Source organism: Heptranchias perlo, chromosome 4, assembly GCF_035084215.1.
Source record: "Heptranchias perlo isolate sHepPer1 chromosome 4, sHepPer1.hap1, whole genome shotgun sequence".
NCBI classification, from domain to species: domain Eukaryota; kingdom Metazoa; phylum Chordata; class Chondrichthyes; order Hexanchiformes; family Hexanchidae; genus Heptranchias; species Heptranchias perlo.
The window spans coordinates 76,516,252-76,537,458 of NC_090328.1; the positions used below are offsets into that span (position 1 = coordinate 76,516,252).

At 45.5% G+C, this 21,207-nt stretch overlaps 1 protein-coding gene across 2 annotated transcripts in view; it reads right to left on the reverse strand.

Moving 5' to 3' along the window:
- The window catches only part of LOC137321034 (Golgi membrane protein 1-like), a 33,899-nt gene extending 16,982 nt beyond the window's left edge, over positions 1–16,917 (reverse strand). Inside the window, exon 1 of one of the 2 annotated variants that reach the window (XM_067983173.1) lies at positions 16,237–16,917. In XM_067983173.1, the coding sequence (XP_067839274.1) occupies positions 16,237–16,563 (327 nt within the window). In that variant the 5' untranslated portion in view covers positions 16,564–16,917. The remainder of the gene's footprint in view (positions 1–16,236) is intronic. The other variant, XM_067983174.1, reaches the window with a different exon arrangement.
- Positions 16,918–21,207: the final 4,290 nt, after the last annotated feature.

The following is a 21,207-nucleotide window of genomic DNA, read 5'->3' on the forward strand; positions in this document are numbered from 1 at the left end:
AAACCACAGCCAGATTTCAAAGGATCTACAGTGCTAATTAGTAGCAATATTTTATGGTGTACAGCTTTTCATTTTGCTAGCTGAGGCTGTTCTTCTAGCCAACTGAAAACTCAAATTATTTCTAAACATTTTCTATAGCTCCACATTGTCCACATGCCAGATACTAGATTCCCTAAACAACTGCTCTACTCCGAGCTCTGCAACGGCAGGCGATCACTAGGAGGGCAGAGGAAACCCTCTAAGGACACTCTCAAAGCCTCCCTAAAAAAATGCAACTTCCCCACCAACACGTGGGAATCGCTTGTCCTAGAACGCCCAAACTGGAGAAGAAGCATCCGCGAAGGCGCCAATCACCTCGAGCGTCACCACGTGGAGGCCCAGCGTAAGCAGCGGAAAGAGTGCATAGAATCCAGAGCGTCTCACCCACCCATTTTATTAAACACTACCTGCCCCACCTGTGGCAGAATCTACGGCTCCAGGATTGGACTATTCAACCACCACGGAACCCACCCTCCCAGAGTGGAAGCAAGTCATCCTCGACCCTGAGGGACTGCCAAAGAAGAGAACAGCTCCATACCAGCCAGCAACCTCACTTACCGTGAACTCCTCCCTCAGCAATCCCTGTATACTGTGCAACCCCAGCTGCAACCACCGACTGACTTCTTTAATCCAATGCATCGCTGGGAAAAAAAAAACTATGGGGCAGAAATTGCTTCTGAAATAACACTGAGCCATAGCGCTCAGCTTCAAATTAAAGGTACATCGCCCACAGCAATCAGGGATATCACTGAAAAAGTGCAAACTTGCTCATCTGCCCAGCTGGAAAGTAACTAATATCGTCACAAAACAGATACGCTTAAATATACCAGTTCTAAGATTAAGATTTAACACGCTGTTAAATCTTAATGACTGCCAAACAACTAAAAATTAATGTTTAAAAATGTGGCATCTCATTACTCCTTATTTTAATAGTTTTCAGTCACTAAATTTTTTTTTAATTAAAAGATTACATTTTTTTTAAACTTTCCCCTTGTCACTTTAATTCAATTACTTCTTACCCTCTTTTTTTCGTTGTCTATAACTGTTTTTACCATTATTTTAATGTCGTACCTTTCACTTCCTGGTTTTCACATTGGAAGCCAGCAGAGACAGTTAACGCAGCTTGTCAAATATGCTTTAATCTGATTGGTCGAGGGGAGCAATCAATCCTCTCACTTCTCCCACAGGTCCTTCGCTTGAATGAATGCTGGGCTCTTCTCCGCTTCTTATTCAAGGAAGGGCCTGAAGTAAGTTAGTAAGCGGAGAGGCGAGCACTGTTGGTTTGCTGCTCTGAGTAATTTCTGCCCCTATGATACCCACCTGACATCAAGCTGCAAAAGTTCCCAGTATCTTTCTTATTTCCCTGCTCCTTTACCAACTCTGGATATGTCTTCTAGACTGTATGCTTTCACTTTTACCCTTATGTTATAGAGAACCAATAGCTCTTATTTCCAAAAAAAATCTGAAAAAGTTTATAGATATTGAGTGGCCTCAAGAGGAAAAAAAATAAAAGGGCATAAAAGCAGAAATAAAAATCATGCCGCAACGGCAGTGAAATTTATGGCACAGTTGGTAAATGCCCTGCCAGGAAAGTCCCGGTTTCTTTCTTAGTTTGAGATGAGTTACCTGATCTCAATTACGGTGGTGATAGGGCTGCTGTATTTAACTTCAGTAATCCAGGGTTCCCATGTCCAACCACTATTCAGTTATCTTTGCTGGAATATATAGTAACTGGCCCCAGCTGCGACATCTCCCATTATTCAACAACCTACAAACACTCAACTGACTGAGCTCACACATGGCCACTTGGTCAAAGTACCAAAGGACCTGCAAAGCCATATACTATCATGAGTCACTGCCTTGAGGAAAAGAAAAATGAACAGGGTGGGGAAAAAACAAACACTAAAGTTTCATTATAAAAATGCACTCCCCACCAGTGTTCTATACAAGGCGAAAACATAAAAGCCTTTTCAACCCCTCAATGTTTTACTACCTTGTAACACATTGCAGAAAATTTTCTATATACCTTATCTGTTACTTCCTTTTATTCATTGAGCAATACTGTCCAATTACCTTCTGAATTACTCCCATTATTGGCAAACATGTACACCAAAAATGTTACTAAACTCCTATATTCCTACAACTCGGGTAGCCAACTTGTGTTTCTAGGATCACATGCGATTCTCCTCTCCCTTCTCCCACCCTCACTCCACTTGCCCTGGCATAAGGAAAAAAAACCCCAGCTTGTTATGGTGATCTGGAATGCACTGCCTGAAAGGGTGGTGGAAGCAGATTCAATAGTAACTTTCAAAAGAGAATTGGATAAATACTTGAAGGGGAAAATTTTGCAGGGCTATGAGGAAAGACCGGGGATTAGGACTAATTGGATAGCTCTTTCAAAGAGCCAGCATGGGCACAATGGCCTCCTTCTGTGCTGTATTACTTTACGATTCTATGAAATACTACCCCAAGTAAGTAGATAAAAATACCTTCTTCCTACACATTCACACCCTCCATTCAAATCTCCCAGCACCATACATCATTCTATAATAAAAACAGAAAATGCTGGAAATACTCAGCAAGTCAGGCAGCATCTATGGAGAAAGAAACAGTTAACGTTTCAGGTTGAAGACCTTTTATCAGAACTGAAAGAGTTAACAGTTTTTAAGTGCAGAGCTGGGGGGGGGGGGGGGGCGGTGGGAAGGAAAGAACAGAAGGAACAGTCTCTGATAGGGCAAGAGTGATTAAATGACAATGGGGATAGTGGTGCAAGGCAAAGAGGGTGGTAATGGGACAAGTTAAGCAACAAAAGATGGGTCTAGAGGAGCTGTAAATGGCAACAGTAGAACCATTACCAGCAGCTGCTGTGCCACAAAAAAAATGGGATCGGTGGTTATGGTCTGAAGTTATTAAAAATCAATGTTGAGTCCGGAAGGTTGTAGAGTGCCTCTGAAAGATGAGATGCTGTACCTTGAGCTTCCGTTGAGCTTCATTGGAACAGTGTAGAAGACCAAGGATAGAGAGGTCAGAGTGGGAGTGGAATGGAGAATTAAAATGGCAAGCGACTGGAAGCTCAGGGTCACACATGCAGACTGAGCAGAGGTGTTCAAGCAAAACGATCACCCAATCTGCGTTTGGTCTCCCCAATGCAGAGAAGACTGCATCGTGAGCAGCGAATATAGTATACTAAATTGAAAGGAGTACAAGTAAATTGCTGTTGTGCTTGGGAGCGTTTGGGGCCCTGGACGGTGGGAAGGTAAGAGGTGAAAGGCTAGGTGTTGTATCTACTGCACTCACACGGGAAGGTGCCATGGGAAGGAGAGCGGGAGTTGGGGGGTGATGGAAGAGTGGACCAGGGTGTCGCGGAGGGAACAGTCCTTGCGGAATGCTGAAAGGGGAGGGGGGGGATGTGTTTGGTGGTGGCATTGTGTTGAAGGTGGCAGAAATGGCGGAGGATGATACGTTGAATGTGGAGGCTGGTGAGGTGGAAGGTGAGGACAAGGAAGACCCTCTCTTGGTTCTGGGAAGGAGGAGAAGGGGCGTGGGCAGAGGCGCGAGAAATGGGACGGACAGGGTCAAGGTCCCTGTCAACTACATTGAAGGAGAATCCTCGGTTGAGGAAAAAGGAAGACATTTCGGAAGCACTGATATGGAAGATGGCATCGTCAGAACAGAGGCAACAGAGACTTAGAAACTGGGAGAATGCAATGGAGCCCTTGCAGGAAGCGGGGAAGTGTAATCAAGGCAGCTGTGGGAGTCGGTGGGCTTATAGTAGATATTGGTGAACAGCCTATCCCAGAAATAGAGATTGAGAAGTCGAGGAAGGAAAGAGTCAGAGATGGGCCACGTGAAGCCGAGGGATGGGTGGAAATTGGAAACAAAGTCGATGAAATTTTCCAGTTCGGGGACAGAGCAGGAAACAGCACCGATGTTGTCAGGTGATAGGTGTAGAGGAACAAAGGCACCTTGGAGTGCATGTTTTTTTTTAAGTTCGTTCATGGGATGTGGGCATCGCTGGCAAGGTCAGCATTTATTGCCCATCCCTAATTGCCCTTGAGAAGGTGGTGGTGAGCTACCTTCTTGAACCGCTGCAGTCCATGTGGTGAAGGTTCTCTCCCACAGTGCTGTTAGGAAGGGAGTTCCAGGATTTTGACCCAGTGATGGTGAAGGAACGGCGATATATTTCCAAGTCGGGACGGTGTGTGACTTGGAGGGGAACATGCAGGTGGTGTTGTTCCCATGTGCCTGCTGTTCCCATGTGCCTGCTGTTCCCATGTGCCTGCTGCTTGTCCTTCTAGGTGGCAGAGGTCGTGGGTTTGGGAGGTGCTGTCGAAGAAGCCTTGGCAAGTTGCTGCAGTGCATCTTGTGGATGGTACACACTGCAGCCACTGTGCACCGGTGAAGGGAGTAAATGTTTAGGGTGGTGGATGGGGTGCAATCAAGCGGGCTGCTTTGTCCTGGGTGGTGTCGAGCTTCTTGAGTAGTGTTAGAGCTGCACTCATCCAAGCAAGTGGAGAGCATTCCATCACACTCCTGACTTGTGCCTTGCAGATGGTGGAAAGGCTTTGGGGAGTCAGGAGGTGAGTCACTCGCCACAGAATACCCAGCCTCTGACCAGCTCTTGTAGCCACAGTATTTATATGGCTGGTCCAGTTAAGTTTCTGGTTAATGGTGACCCCCAGGATGTTGATGGTGGGGGATTCGGCGATGGTAATGCCGTTGAATGTCATGGGGAAGTGGTTAGACTCTCTCTTGTTGGAGATGCCGGTGATGGACTGGGGTGGACAAATGTAAGGAATCTTACAACACCAGGTTATAATCCAACAGTTTTATTTGAAAATCACAAGCTTTCGGAGATTATCTCCTTCGTCAGGTGAGTGAGTGAGTGAGTGAACGAGAGGTTCTCAAATCGCATATCTTATATTAGGTTGGGACACCATCACACCAATCAAAAGGTGTCGTTGGTGTTCAGACAGGTTAGCCACGGAAAACAGTAGGTGGCCGTATACTGAATACACAATGGGTCAAATTACACAGTCACACAGAATGTCCAGTTGTATTAAAAACAGATTAACTTTTTTTTTCTGCTGGTGGTGTTACGTGTAACGTGACATGAACCCAAGATCCCGTCCTCATAGGTGTGGAACTTGGCTATCAATTTCTGCTCGACAATTTTGCGTTGTCGTGTGTCTCGAAGGCCGCCTTGGAGAACGCTTACCCGAAGATTGGTGGCTGAATGTCCTTGGCTGCTAAAGTGTTCCCCGACTGGGAGGGAACCCTCCTGTCTGTCAATTGTTGTGCGGTGTCCGTTCATCCGTTGTCGCAGTGTCTGCATGGTCTCGCCAATGTACCATGCTCACAGAACAGCCACGGGGACCAAATTCGCACCCCAATACGCCAACATTTTCATGCACAAGTTCGAGCACAACTTCTTCACTGCACAGGACCTCCAACCAACGCTATACACCAGATACATCGATGACATTTTCTTCCTATGGACCCACGGCGAAGAATCACTGACGAGACTACACGATAACATCAAGTTCCATCCCACCATCAAGCTCACCATGGACTACTCCTCAGAATCGGTTTCTTTCTTGGACACACAAATCTCCAACAAAGACGGGCACCTCAGCACCTCACACTACCGCAAGCCCACGGACAACCACACAATGCTCCACTTTTCCAGCTTCCACCCTAACCACGTCAAAGAGGCCATCCCCTGTGGACAGGCCCTGCGAATACACAGGATCTGCTCAGACCAGGAGGAACGCGATGGACACCTACAGACGTTGAAAGGCGCCCTCGTAAGAACGGGATATGACGCTCGACTTGTCGATCGGCAGTTCTGACGGGCCATAGCGAAGAATCGCATAGACCTCCTCAGAAGACTAACACGGGACACAACCAACAGAGTACCCTTCGTCGTCCAGTAGTGCCCCGGAGCGGAGAAACTACGCCATGTTCTCCGCAGCCTTCAACGTGTCATCGATGACGACGAACACCTCGCTAAGGCCATCCCTATGCCTCCACTACTCGCCTTCAAACAGCCACCCAACCTCAAACAGACCATCGCTCGCAGCAAATTACCCAGCTTTCAGGAGAACAGCGTCCACGACACCACACAACCCTGCCACGGCAACCTCTGCAAGACATGCCAGATCATCGACACAGATGCCACCATCACACGAGAGGACACCACCCACCAGGTACGTGGTTCATACTCCTGTGACTCGGCCAACGTTGTCTACCTCATACGTTGCAGGAAAGGATGCCCCGGAGCATGGTACATTGGCGTGACCATGCAGACACTGCGACAACGGATGAACGGACACCGCGCAACAATCGCCAGACAGGAGGGTTCCCTCCCAGTCGGGGAACACTTTAGCAGTCAAGGACATTCAGCCACCGATCTTCGGGTAAGCGTTCTCCAAGGCGGCCTTCGAGACACACGACAACGCAAAATCGTCGAGCAGAAATTGATAGCCAAGTTCCGCACCCATGAGGACGGCCTCAACCGGGATCTTGGGTTCATGTCAAGCTACGCGTAACCCCACCAGCAGAAAAAAAAAGTTATCTGTTTTTAATACAACTAGTGTGTGTGCGCGCGCGCGTACGTGCGTGTAATTTGACCCATTGTGTATTCAGTATACTGGGACCTACTATTTTCCATGGCTAACCTGTCTGAACAGCAACGACACCTTTGATTGGTGTGATGGTGTCCCAGCCTAATATAAGATATGCGATTTGAGAACCTCTCATTCACTCACTCATCTGACGAAGGAGATAATCTCCGAAAGCTTGTGATTTTCAAATAAAACTGCTGGACTATAACCTGGTGTTGTAAGATTCCTTACATTTGTTGGAGATGGTCATTGCCTGGCACTTGTCTGGCGCGAATGTTACTTGCCACTTATAAGCCCAAGCTTGGATGTTGTCCAGGTCTTGTTGCATTCGGGCTCGGACTGCTTCATTTTCTGAGGGTTTGCGAATGGAACTGAACACTCTGCAATCATCAGCAAACATGCCCATTTCTGACCTTACGATGGAGGGGAGGTCATTGATGAAGCAGCTGAAGATGGTTGGGCCAAGGACACTGCCCTGAGGAACTCCTGCAGCAATGCCCTGGGGCTGAGATGATTGGCCTCCAACAACCACTATCATCTTCCTGTGTGCTAGGTATGACTCCAGCCACTGGAGAGTTTTCCCCCGATTCCCATTCACTTCAATTTTACTAGAGCTCCTTAGTGCCACACTCTGTCAAATGCTGCTTTGATGTCAAGGGCAGTCACTCATACCCCTGGAATTCAGCTCTTTTGTCCATGTTAGGACCAAGGCTGCAATGAGATCTGGAGCTGAATGGTCCTGGGTGAGCGTTGGTGAGCAGGTTATTGGTGAGTAAGTGCCGCTTGATAGCACTGTCGACGACACCTTCCATCACTTTGCTGATGATTGAGAGCAGACTGATGGGGCGGTAATTGGCCAGATTGGATTTGTCCTGCTTTTTGTGGACAGGACATACCTGGGCAATTTTCCACATTGTCGGGTAGATGCCAGTGTTGTAGCTGTACTGGAACAGCTTGGCTAGAGGCGCGGCAAGTCCTGGAGCACAGCTCCCTGAAGGTAGCAGGACACGAAGATAAGGTGGTTAAAAAGGCATAAGGGATACTTTCGTTTATTAGCCAAGGCACAGAATATAAGAGCAGGGAGGTTATGCTAGAACTATATAAAACATTGGTTAGGCCACAGCTTGAGTACTGCATACAGTTCTGGTCACCATGTTATAGGAAAGATGTGATTGCTCTAGAGAGGACAGAGTCATAGAGTCATAGAGTTATACAGCACGGATAGAGGCCCTTCGGCCCATCGTGTCCGCGCCGGCCATCAAGCCCGGTCTACTCTAATCCCATATTCCAGCATTTGGTCCGTAGCCTTGTATGCTATGGCATTTCAAGTGCTCATCCAAATGCTTCTTGAATGTTGTGAGGGTTCCTGCCTCCACAACCCTTTCAGGCAGTGAGTTCCAGACTCCAACCACCCTCTGGGTGAAAAAGTTCTTTCTCAAATCCCCTCTAAACCTCCCGCCTTTTACCTTGAATCTATGTCCCCTTGTTATAGAACCCTTAACGAAGGGAAAAAGCTCCTTAGTATCCATCCTATCTGTGCCCCTCATAATTTTGTACACCTCAATCATGTCCCCCCCTCAGCCTCCTCTGCTCCAAGGAAAACAAACCCAATCTTCCCAGTCTCTCTTCATAGCTGAAGCGCTCCAGCCCTGGTAACATCCTGGTGAATCTCCTCTGCACCCTCTCCAAAGTGATCACATCCTTCCTGTAGTGTGGCGACCAGAACTGCACACAGTACTCCAGCTGTGGCCTAACCAGTGTTTTACCTAACCAGAGGAGATTTATGAGGATGTTGCCAGGGCTGGAGAATTTTAGCCATGTGGAAAGACTGGATAGGCTGGGGTTGTTTTCTTTGGAACTAAGGAGGCTGAGGGGAGATTTAATTGAGGTATATAAAATTATCACAGGCCTAGATAGAGTGGATAGTGAAGACCTGTTTCCCTTAGCAGAGAGGTCAGTGACCAGGGAGCATAGATTTAAAGTAATTGGTAGAGGGATTCGAGGGAAATTTTTTCACCCAGAGGATGGTGGGCGTCTGGAACTCACTGCCTGAGAGGGTGGTAGAGGTAGAAACCCTCAACTCATTTAAAAAGTACTTGGATATGCACTTGAAGTGCTGTAACCTACAAGGCTACAGACCAAGCGCTGGAAAGTGGTATAGTTCTTTTTTGGCTGGCACAGACAGTGGGCCGAATGGCCTCCTTCTGTTCCGTAACTGTATATGATTCTATGAATGTATCAGAAGAAAAGGTAAAGTACTTCTTACTGCGCTAATCAGTTACATTAAAACAGGTCCCTAATGACTATACTAACTGCACAACCCTGGTGTAAATTTGAAAGTAGACATGCTCTTTAATATTTGTTTCTATTAGCACTTTTCAAAACTTTCTAGCAATTTACTCCAGTTAGCCACTGCCAAAAGTAGACTAATACACAAGTCCTGTTATGATCCAACATTTTATGAGTGCAAAAGACAAGGCTGAAGCGTTTGCAACCATCTTCAGCCAGAAGTGCTGAGTGGATGATCCATCTCGGCCTCCTCACCATCATCACAGAAGCCAGTCTTCAGCCAATTCGATTCACTCCACGGGATATTAAGAAATGGCTGAGTGCACTGGATACAGCAAAGGCTATGGGCCCAGACAACATCCCGGCTGTAGTGCTGAAGACTTGTGCTCCAGAACTAGCTGCACCTCTAGCCAAGCTGTTCCAGTACAGCTACAACACTGGCATCTACCCGACAATGTGGAAAATTGCCCAGGTTTGTCCTGTCCACAAAAAGCAGGACAAATCCAATCCGGCCAATTACCGCCCCATCAGTCTACTCTCAATCATCAGCAAAGTGATGGAAGGTGTCGTCGTCAGTGCTATCAAGCGGCACTTACTCACCAATAACCTGCTCACCAACGCTCAGTTTGGGTTCCGCCAGGACCACTCTGCTCCAGACCACATTATAGCCTTGGTCCAAACATGGACAAAAGAGCTGAATTCCAGAGGTGAGGCGAGTGTGACTGCCCTTGACATCAAAGCAGCATTTGACAGAGTGTGGCACCAAGAAGCCCTAGTAAAATTGAAGTCAATGAGAATCAGGGGGAAAACTCTCCAGTGGATGGAGTCATAGCCAGCACAAAGGAAGATGGTAGTGGTTGTTGGAGGCCAATCATCTCAGCCCCAGGACATTTCTTGCAGGAGTTCCTCAGGGCAGTGTCCTAGGCCCAACCATCTTCAGCTGCTTCAGCAGTGACCTTCCCTCCATCATAAGGTCAGAAATGGGGATGTTCGCTAATGATTGCACAGTGTTCAGTTCCATTCGCAACCCCTCAAATAATGAAGCAGTCTGAGCCCGCATGTAGCAAGACCTGGACAACATCCAGGCTTGGGCTCATAAGTGGCAAGTAACATTCGCGCCAGACAAGTGCCAGGCAATGACCACCTCCCCTTGACATTCAATGGCATTACCATCGCCAAATCCCCCACCATCAACATTCTGGGGGTCACCACTGACCAGAAACTTAACTGGACCAGCCATATAAATACTGTGGCTACAAGAGCCAGTCAGAGACTGGGTACTCTGCGGCGAGTGACTCACCTCCTGACTCCCCAAAGCCTTTCCACCATCTACAAGGTACAAGTCAGGAATGTGATGGAATACTCTCCACTTGCCTGGATGAGTGCAGCTCCAACAACACTCAAGTAGCTCAACACCATCCAATACAAAGCAGCCCGCTTGATTGGCAACCCATCCACCACCCTAAACATTCACTCCCTTCACCACCGACGCACTGTGACTGCAGTGTACACCATCCACAGGATGCACTGCAGCAACTTGCCAAGGCTTCTTCGACAGCACCTCCCAAACCCGCAACCTCTACCACCTAGAAGGACGAGCAGCAGGTACATGGGAACACCACCTGCACATTCCCCTCCAAGTCACACACCATCCCGACTTGGAAATATAATCGCCGTTCCTTCATCGTTGCTGGGTCAAAATCCTGGAACTCCCTTCCTACCAGCACTGTGGGAGAACCTTCACCACACGTACTGCAGCGGTTTAAGGAGGCGGCTCACCACCACCTTCTCAAGGGCAATTAGGGATGGGCAATAAATGCCAGCTTCGTCAGTGACGCCCACATCCCATGAACGAATAAAAAATACAGTAAAGCACGTGGAAAATGCATTAACACTTAAGTCCATCAACTGGTATTAATGCAATTGCATCACATTCCACTGGAATCCATTAAACTGCTGGGATTTTCATCTGCCCTTCTTTGAGTTACAAGGTTTTGCTTCTACAAAACTATTTTAATACCAGCTATCACTCAGCTACTAACATTTCCAAAGCAACAAAGATAAACAAGATACACAGGAACACCATATGTACTGTTCAGAGCACTTCCTCCAAGCTCAGTGGTTAAACAGCAATAGCATTTCAGTTGAACAGTGTCCAACCTTCCAGTCAAATACCTCCCGGATTACATGCACTTTAAAACATATGTATTTTAAATGCATGCACAATTCATAAAACACAGAGGAACCAGGGCATAACAAATGTGTATCATCTTGGATCAGATATTTATTCTATGGAAGGAAAAGCCTGTAAGGAAACTCATTTTGTCTGTGTAAACCAGTGGTGTCAAATCTACTTTCAGTGGATGCTGACTCAACCAGTGGCAATGACAGCAGTTTTTTTTTTAAATTTGCAGATACGATTATCAGAAAAAGTCAGTTATTGGTAAGACCTAATGGTCTTGCTGAAAATTTCATACATGATCGCGTGTTATCACAGGGTATAAAAGACAATGAGAGCCAACAAAAGAAACAATGGAGTGGAAATTCGTTTAGACCCATTTTCGGGCCTGATCAACATTTGGCCTTTGAGCGGACACCAACTGGGTATCCAGAGGCAACTCACCGCTTCTATGAGGAAGAAGTTGGGCCAGCTACATCCCCGGCAGTAGCCCTCAGGTAGATCCTCTGGCCGTGGGGGGGGGGGGGGGTGGAGAAAAAGAGAGGAAGAGCGATCGGGAGGGGGCTGAAAAGGTCCTCAGAACTGTTGCACTTCTGCTCCTGCCACATTCAGGTAAATATATATATATTTTTTAAAAAGACTGCTGGTTAGGCCACATGTAGACATAGTTATCCTGGAGGCAGCAGGCCCGCACGTTCAGGGCAGCCCAATTTCAGAATGGGAGTCCCAAACAGGCATTAGACCCCCTATATGTATATGCAAAGGGTCTAATGCCTGGCTCTGGACACCTATACAAGAGCCTTTACCAATATGACAGGTGTCGACTTCTGATGTGGAACGTGGATGCGGGCGCCATATTGGACGCTTAGACACCCGTTTTACACTTTTAAATGGGTCTGGAATCATCAACGAATTTCTGGTCCATGACTTACTAGCACATTATTATTAGTATACAGCAACAGAAAATGTTTTCTGCAAAAACAACACTAGTTTCCTTTGGGGAGTTGATCTATCCTTTGGAAGTTAGGATCGAGACCCCAGACGTGGGTCAATAACTGCAGGGAATGCCCCATGCTGATGTCTTCTGACGTCCAGCTCATATTAGGTCGAGAATGCACACTGTGAAAGAATGCAGTTTCAGAAAATAACGTTGGCTGTAGATACTAGTGACTAGCCTACACCAGAAAGGAAGAGACAAACTTCAGCTTCAGTAGATATAGTAATTTGTTTCAAGGTCTTGGGTTGTTTGCCTAGAGAACACTATCAACTGGTTAGACAATGTACAACTAGGAATCAAAACTTGTAGAAATATACTATTTGCACTGAAAGATAAATTCAAAACAGAACTGAAGTGTTTGGAATCATCTGTGTTTACAAAAGTCAGGAGTCCAAGTAGGTTAGTTCCCCAGTAAACTACATACATACCAAACAAACAGACAGATGTAACAAAGATAATGCAGTAATCATGGGGGGACTTTAATCTTCATATAGACTGGGTAAATCAAATTGGCGAAGGTAATTTGGAGGACAAGAATATTTCTTGTATTGTGTAATGAGACAGGGTTAATTAGTAATCTCACAGTAAAGGATCTTCTGGGGAAGAGTGATCATAATATGATGGCCTTTCACATTGAGTTTGAGTGTGACGTACTTAAGTCAGAAACCAGAGTCTTAATTTAAATAAAGCCAATTAAATAGGTATGAGGGGCAAGTTGGCTAAGGTAGATTGGGAAATTAGATTAAAGGATATGACGATTGACAAACAATGGCAAAGAATATTTCAATATTCTCAACAAATACACATTCCATTGAGAAATAAAAACTCCACAGGAAAAAAAGTGACCCATCTGTGGCTAACTAAAGAAGTTAAGGATAGTATAAGATTAAAAGAGACCTACAATGTTGCCAAGAGGAGTAGTAAGCCTGAGGATTGGGAGTGTTTTAGAAACCAGCAAAGGACCACTAAAAATTGATTGATTTAATAAAGGCAAAAATAGAATATGAAAGTAAACTAGCAAGAAATATAAAAACAGATTGTAAAAGCTTCTACAAGTATGTAAAAAGGAAGAGAGTAGCAAAAGTAAATATTGGTCCCTTAGAGGCTGAGACAGGAGAAATTATAATGGGGCACCAGGAAATGGTAGCTGCATTAAACAAATATTTTGTATCTGTCTTCACAGTAGAAGACACAAAAAGCATACCAGAAATAGTAGGGAACCAAGGGGCTAATGAGAGTGAGGAACTTAAAGTAATTAATATCAGTAGAGAATGGGACTAAAAGCCAATAAATCCCCTGGACCTGATGGCCTACATCCGAAGGTTCTAAAAGAGGTGGCTGCAGAGATGGTGGATGCATTGGTTATGATCTTCCAAAATTCCCTAGATTCTCGAACAGACCCAGCACGTTGGAAGGTAGCAAATGTAACCCTGCTATTCAAGAAAGGGGGAAGAGAGAGAACAGGGAACTACAGGCCAATTAGCCTGACGTCAGTTGTCTGGAAAATGATAGAATCTATTATTAAGGAAGTGGTAACAGGGTACTTAGAAAATCATAATATGATTAGGCACAGTCAACATGGTTTTATGAAAGAGAAATCGCAATTGACAAATTTATTAGAGTTTTTTGAGGATATAACTAGCAGGATAGATAAAAGGGAACCAATGGATGTAGTATATTTGAATTTTCAAAAGGCATTCGATAAGGCGGCACATAAAAGGTTGTTACACAAGATAAAGGATCATGGGGTTGGGGGCAACATATTAGCATGTATAGAGGATTAGTTAACGGACAGAAAACAGAGTAGGGATAAACGGGACATTTTCAGGTTGGCAGGCTGTAACTAGTGGGGTGCCGCAAGGATCAGTGCTTGGGCCTCAGCTATTCACAATCTTTATTAATGACTTAGATGAAGGGACCGAGTGTAATGTATCCAAGTTTGCAGACGAGACAAAGCTAGGTGGAAAAGTAAGCTGTGAGGAGGACACAGAGTCTGCAAAGGGATATAGACAGGTTAAGAGAGTGGGTAAGAAGGTGGCAGATGGAGTACAATGTGAAGTTATTCACTTTGGTAGGAAGAATAGAAAAACAGAATATTTGAGAAACTAGTAAATGTTGGGGTTCAGAGACTTGGGTGTCCTTGTACAAGAAACACAAAAAGTTTGCACGCAGGTACAGCAAGCAATTAGGAAAGCAAATGGCATGTTGGCCTTTATTGCAAGGGGGTTGGAGTACAAGAGTAAGGAAATCTTACTATTATTGTACAGGGCTTTGGTGAGACCTCACCTGGAGTACTGCATACAGTTTTGGTCGTTTTATTTAAGGAAGGATATACTTGCCTTAGAGGCGGTGCAACAAAGGTTCACTAGATTAATTCCTGGGATGAGAGGGTTATCCTATGAGGCGAGGTTGAGTAGAATGGGCCTATACTCTCTGGGGTTTAGAAGAATGAAAGGCGATCTCATTGAAACACACAAGATTCTGAGGGGGCTTGACAGCATAGAAGCAGAGAGGTTGTTTCCCCTGGCTGGAGAGTCTAGAACTAGGGGGCATAGTCGCAGGATAAGGGTTCAGCCATTTAAGACTGAGATGAGGAGGAATTTTTTCATGCAATGGGTTGTGAATTTTTGGAATTCTCTATCCCAGAGGGCTATGGATGCTGAGTTGTTGAGTATATTCAAGGCTGAGATAGATTTTTGGACTCTAGGGGCATCAAGGGATTTGGGATCGGGCAGGAAAGTGGAGTTCAGGTCCAAGATCAGCCATGATCTGACTGTGGCGAAGTAACTGGCACGTTATGCTGAAATTTTACGCAAAATTAAAGGCCATTTTGCTGTCAGCAATTTAAGCCAAAATTGCCTGCCAATCTCATTATCATACACCGAACATAAAAATCAGCTCGTATGTCAGTTGACACTATCTTCCTTTCCTGGGAAACCAACATGCAAGTGCCACATCAAACACAGCAGCGGCCCATGGACCTCAGAAGCAGCACAACCAATGATGGGCCCTGGGAACCTCTGGTGGAAGCACTGTAAAAAGCTCAGAACAGACATCATTCTTCAGAATAAAGACCTGGCAGCGGGTGGCAGCATACTTACCCATTTTCAATCAGTTTGATTTAAAATTACTTTAACTTGCTTCAAACAGTTGCTCCCCGTGCATCAGCATCTCCATCTTTACAGATATGTCACAAGAGGACTGCAAGTAGGTCACCGACTTTGTTGGGGGGGGGAAAAAAAAAAAGAGAACCTGCGGGCCTCCTTGACAAAATAGAGCTGCAGCAAGAGCAGCTCCTAAGACCCCCATCTCCCCCCACCCTGCAAGATCAACCATAGCGGCTGAAAGAAAATGGCACAGGGTCTGTTAACAACAGCTGTCTAACAGGCATTAGCCTTTCAGATCAGGCTCTTGCTGGGCTGTACCTGCAGAGACAGGTGGCAGCTATTTGAAATGTGTGATGGGCAGCAGGCTTTCATCAGATTAGAGGCTATAAAGACTGTTTACTCTGGAAGACACCTAGCAGCAAACGTGTTGGCAGACTTCTTTAAACTCTGTTGGTCAGGGAGACAGGTTTTTAAAAAGTGGGATACCATAAAGTCAGTCAGACTGCATGGGAAAATCCTGGCTCAAACATATTTCTATGCCTACAAATCTCCCTCAAAAAGTAGCAACCGAGTAGCACGATCTGGCACCCTTACACCTACACCTCTCGCACGCCAAGTCTCACCTATTATTTTCTTTTGTCTCCCAAGGGAAATTTGGCACATAATGCGCCGGAGTGCAAGTTAACTGTTAACCCTTTAAGGCCTATCATTCTGGGCTATGCCCCTCCTACATTCAATGTATCTTTCCTGACGTTCGGTGCCCAAAACTGAACGCAGTACTTCAGATGGGGTCTGACCAAGGCTCTGTATAAGTGAAGCACCATTTCTTCACTTTTGTATTTCAACCCTCTTGGGGAAAAAGGCCAACATTCAATTAGCCTTTTTAGATTTGTGGACTAGGTTTTAGTGGATTGTATTGTAATCCCTTTTCTCCTTCATCCCCTTACAATCATTTCTTCCTTTCCCCCAGCAGTGCAATCAATCAGGCTTGCACCTTACCTTTTCTTCGTTGCAAAATCTAGCCTCGGACTCGAGCTGTTGGCGGTGCAGCTGTCCGAGCTGACCGACTTCCTCCTTGTGGTCCTCCAGCTGGCTCTGCAGCTGCAGCTGGAGTTGGTGCTTCTGGAGTTCGGTCGCGCTGATGTCGGCCGCCGCGCGCCGAACCTTGGCATCGAGCAAGGCGACTCGCGCCTGCAGCTCGGCGCTGCGCGAGCTCGACACCCAGTAGCTGAGCGCGAGGAAGGCGAGGCACGCGCCCAGCGCCAGCAGCAGCAGCAGGAGCGGCGGAGAGCGCGCGCCGCGCCGCCCGCTCCCCAGACCCACCATCAGCCGAAAGGACACCGCGATTACTCAAACACTCCGTCCCGTAGTGCGGTACCACCAACGGCCCGTTTGGGGCTGCCCGGTCGAAGCCAAGCGTATTATTTTTTTTTAAAAAGAAAAAGTCCACCGAGTCAAATGATACTTGAAAGAAAGTTCTGGATGAGGCGAACCGTCGATCGGCGCTCGTGATCGCCAGAGGAAACCGGCGAGAACCTGCTCATATCGGGAGACGCACGGCAGCGAAAACCAGTCCAAAAACAAAACCCTTCGAAGCAGGAGCCTGCCACCTAATGCGAAGTTTAACCCGGACACGACTCGAGCACCTGCCACCTCAAGGCCGCACCCACCAGCCCGTTACTCCTCCTCCCCCCCCCCGTACGTCACACAGAATGGCACCAGCCGCACGCGCAATACGCATACTCGGTCGTCAAGTGGAAATTTACAAGGTTGAATCCTTTTATTGATTTTGCCCACATGGGTTTTAAAAAAGTCTTCTAAAAACTAAACAACAAAAACTGGAATTGCTACGAAAATTGGAAAAGATGTACAAATTAAATAAAACTAACATAAGAAAGCATGCAACCATGAAATGCCTTTCAGTCTGCTCCTACCACAAACTGTATAATCTACCCCCATTTCATCTCCCAAAGGCAAGTCCTATTCTTTTAATTGAACAATGGGGAGATACTGGGTTGCCCCAGTGTCATCAAACAAAAATCTAACAAAAGTGGCATTTTTAGAGGGGCACAACTAATAAATCCCAAATCATAAGAACACCAAAGGAAACTTAAATAACAATGTTAAATGCAAGTTCTATCTGATGGCAGAAAACCCTATTTTGAAGCTGAAGATCTAAATGTAGGGACAGCTTACAGCAGCACAATCCTTTCCTCAAAGGAGTGGCCCATGAGCAGTTTTTCAGGTTTGGTTGGTCCATCCAAAATTGATCTTAATCCAAAATCATCTAAATGGTATGGCCAGGGAAAAGCAAAACAAAAATTTCATGCAGTGCCCACCAGACATGGTCAGCCTGCGGTAAAGCGGTAGGCACCCCATGTTGATATTCAAGGGTCACCCGTGTGCAAATTATGGTTTGAAAGGAAGGTAAACCTTCGGAGGAAGTATACCTGACAGTCCTACACATCCTGATCATTAAAGGTAACCAAGCAAAACTCTGGTACCTCATCCGAGTCACCATTCTTCATGTGTGAGCTCAGCTGATCGGTATCAACTGTCTATTCTACCATGAGTGGCATCACATCCAATCTTTATTCTGTCCTAACTTGAGGTTCACACATGTTCACTTTCCACGAGGGGTGGCTGGATACTGATCAGGAGTGCAAACCCTAGCTGACTTTTCCCTTGAGGGGCATTGAGGCCATTATAGTGCCTCATAGCCTATTACAGTTTCTTACAATGACCCCATCTGAGATCAGTTAACTCAATCCAGACCAGAGACTTTCCTGCTCTGTATGACTCAGTACTACATCACATAATGCATTTATCCCTCAGCAGAGATCCTTCTGTACATTTTTCTTTTTTTTTCTCCTTAGAATGCTGATGTCATCACTCCCTGACTGGCAGGCAACCTGATTACATTACTGTAATTCAACCAGCTGGTAAGAGTTGCATTGTGGGCATACTTACTTTCTGATTTTCCATTCATCCCTCAGGACAAGTGCCTTGTTCCTTGGGAGTTGGTTGAAATTGCATAAACAAAGCTTATGCCATGGCTCAGTGGTAGCATTATTGCCTCTGAGTCAGAAGGTTGTGGGTTCAAGCCCCACTGCAGAGATTTGAGCACATAATCTAGGCTGACACTTCAGCTGTCTTTTGGATGAGACATTAAACCAAAGCTCTGTCTGCCCTCTCAGGTGGATGTAAAAGATCCCATAACACTATTCAAAGAACAGTGTAGGAGTTCTCCTCAGTGTCCTGGCCAATATTTATCCTTCAATCAACATCACTAAAAACAGATTATCTGGACATTATGACATTGCTGTTTGTGGGGTCTTGCTGTGCATAAAACGTCCTGCCACGTTTCCTGCATTACAACAGTGACTACACTTCAAAAGTACTTCATTGGCTGTAAAGTGATTTGGGATGTCCTGAGGTCGTGAAAGGCGCTATATAAATGCAAGTCCTTTCTTTCTTTACTATCATGGGAATGCAACCTCACTTCAAGAGGTTGAGCTACACAGAGCTAAATTTAATTCCACCGTCCCAGCACTTTTTTCATTTCTATGACAACAGTCATTACGACAGGAAAATAATCCCTTTTATCCCACATCTGGTTACAGATATACAGGAACTAGAGAGGGTACAGAGGAGGGACAAAGATTATACGTAAACTTGTATCTGTTAGCTATGAGGCATTAGACAGAGTGAGGTTTAGGCAGAGCAAAAAATTCTTTTGCAATCACGAGAGTTAGGACTGTGGAGAGTTAGTACTGCTTATGTACACCTGCTTAAATTTATTCTTTTCTGGTTTCTTTTGTTCCCTCTTGTCTTTGTCATTGCAAGTACAGGAGTTGGAGTTGGAAGAACAAAGGATGACTATGGCTGCTAGCAATTCCAAAGAATGGTGTAGGGAGGTTCTTGTGGAATCTATATGTTTCAGATGATTTTAGAAAGCAAGGGATACCAAGGAAGCATTGTCCAGATTACCCCTGACAACTGTGAGTGGCTGACTACACTGGAAGAGACGGTTGCGAGGTTAGTGAAAGAGGTAAGTGACCGTAAGTTTTTCACAGAGATTAAGGTTTATCTGCACAAGGCTGCCTCTGCTGTATTTGTTCCCCCACAGGTTGCTGAATCTTGTGTCTAAACAAGAAACCGCAATCTGCTACTCACTTAAAAGCTTTTCCAAGTTCAGATCATGAGGGCTCCACCCAGGGGACATCTGCTGAAAATAGCACGTCTACACTACCAAGGAGAAAAAGAAAAAATCACAATGGAATGAGGAAGAAGACTCAGAACACCAACACCAACACCAATACACCTGAGTCAGATATGGATAAAATAAGGCAGGATAAGCAGGCCAAGAAGGGTAAGGTACGAGGGACCATCTATTTGTTGTGGATTCCATTTTTAGATTTGCTGACAGGGAGCTTTGCAGAAAGAAGGAATTGAATTTTACTGTGCTCTGTTTTCCTGGGCTCAGATAACTGATATAGATAGTGGTGTTCAGGTTTTAGCAAATGCCTAAAGGAGCTTCTGTTGCTGTTCACATGGGGATAAATAATATAACTGAAAGAAGGTTCAACATACAAACAAAAGTTCATAATTTTAAACAACATGGTGTTCAGCTTTTCTACCAACCATGAAAGATGATGCTAACCAGAATAACAAAATCATGAATTTGAATCTCTGGTTCCAAAGCTGGGCAAGGAAGAAGAAGCTATAATTCACTGACAACTGGAGCCAGTTCATTGGATAAGGTGGGTACAACTGAAGCTCATCAGAAATATCTGGATATTTATAGAACTGTGTTATAGCCCACCAAACCGAGAGGGAGGGGGCGGTCTTCTGCCGTATAATCAAATCACTAAGATAGACAATGAAAAGAACATAAGAACATAAGAAATAGGAGCAGGAGTAGGCCAATCGGCCCCTCGAGCCTGCTCCGCCATTCAATAAGATCATGGCTGATCTGATCCTAACCTCAAATCTAAAGAACACAAGAAGTAGGAGCAGGACCCGGCAACTCAGCCCCTGGGCCAGCTCCACCACCCACAGGGCCTTGACCGATCCGAACTCAGCTTTATGTCCAATTTCCTGCCTGCTCCCCGTAACCCCTAATTCCCGTTACTTCTAGGAAACTGTCTATTTCTGTTTTAAATTTATTTAATGATGTAGCTTCCACAGCTTCCTGGGGCAGCAAATTCCACAGACCTACTACCCTCTGAGTGAAGAAGTTTCTCCTCATCTCAGTTTTGAAAGAGCAGCCCCTTATTCTAAGATTATGCCCCCTAGTTCTAGTTTCACCCATCCTTGGGAACATCCTTACCGCATCCACCCGATCAAGCCCCTTCACAATCTTATATGTTTCAATAAGATCGCCTCTCATTCTTCTGAAATCCAATGAGTAGAGTCCCAATCTACTCAACCTCTCCTCATATGTCCACCCCCTCATCCCCGGGATTAGCCGAATGAACCTTCTTTGTACTGCCTCGAGAGCAAGTATGTCTTTTCTTAAGTATGGACACCAAAACTGTATGCAGTATTCCAGGTGCGGTCCCACCAATACCTTATATAACTGCAGCAATACCTCCCTGTTTTTATATTCTATCCCCCTAGCAATAAAAGCCAACATTTATCCCAACTCTCTGCTTCCTGTTAGATAACCAATCCTCCACCCATGCCAGAATATTACCCCCAATCCAGTGATTCTTTATCTTGAGCAATAATCTTTTATGTGGCACCTTGTCGAATGCCTTCTGGAAGTCTAAATACACTATGTCACTGGTTCTCCTTTATCCACCCTGTACGTTATGTCCTCAAAGAACTCAAGCAAATTTGTCAGACATGACTTCCCCTTCGTAAAGCCATGCTGACTTTGTCCTATTAAATTATGTTTATCCAAATGTTCTGCTACTGTCTCCTTAATAATAGACTCCAAAATTTTACCCACCACAGATGTTAGGC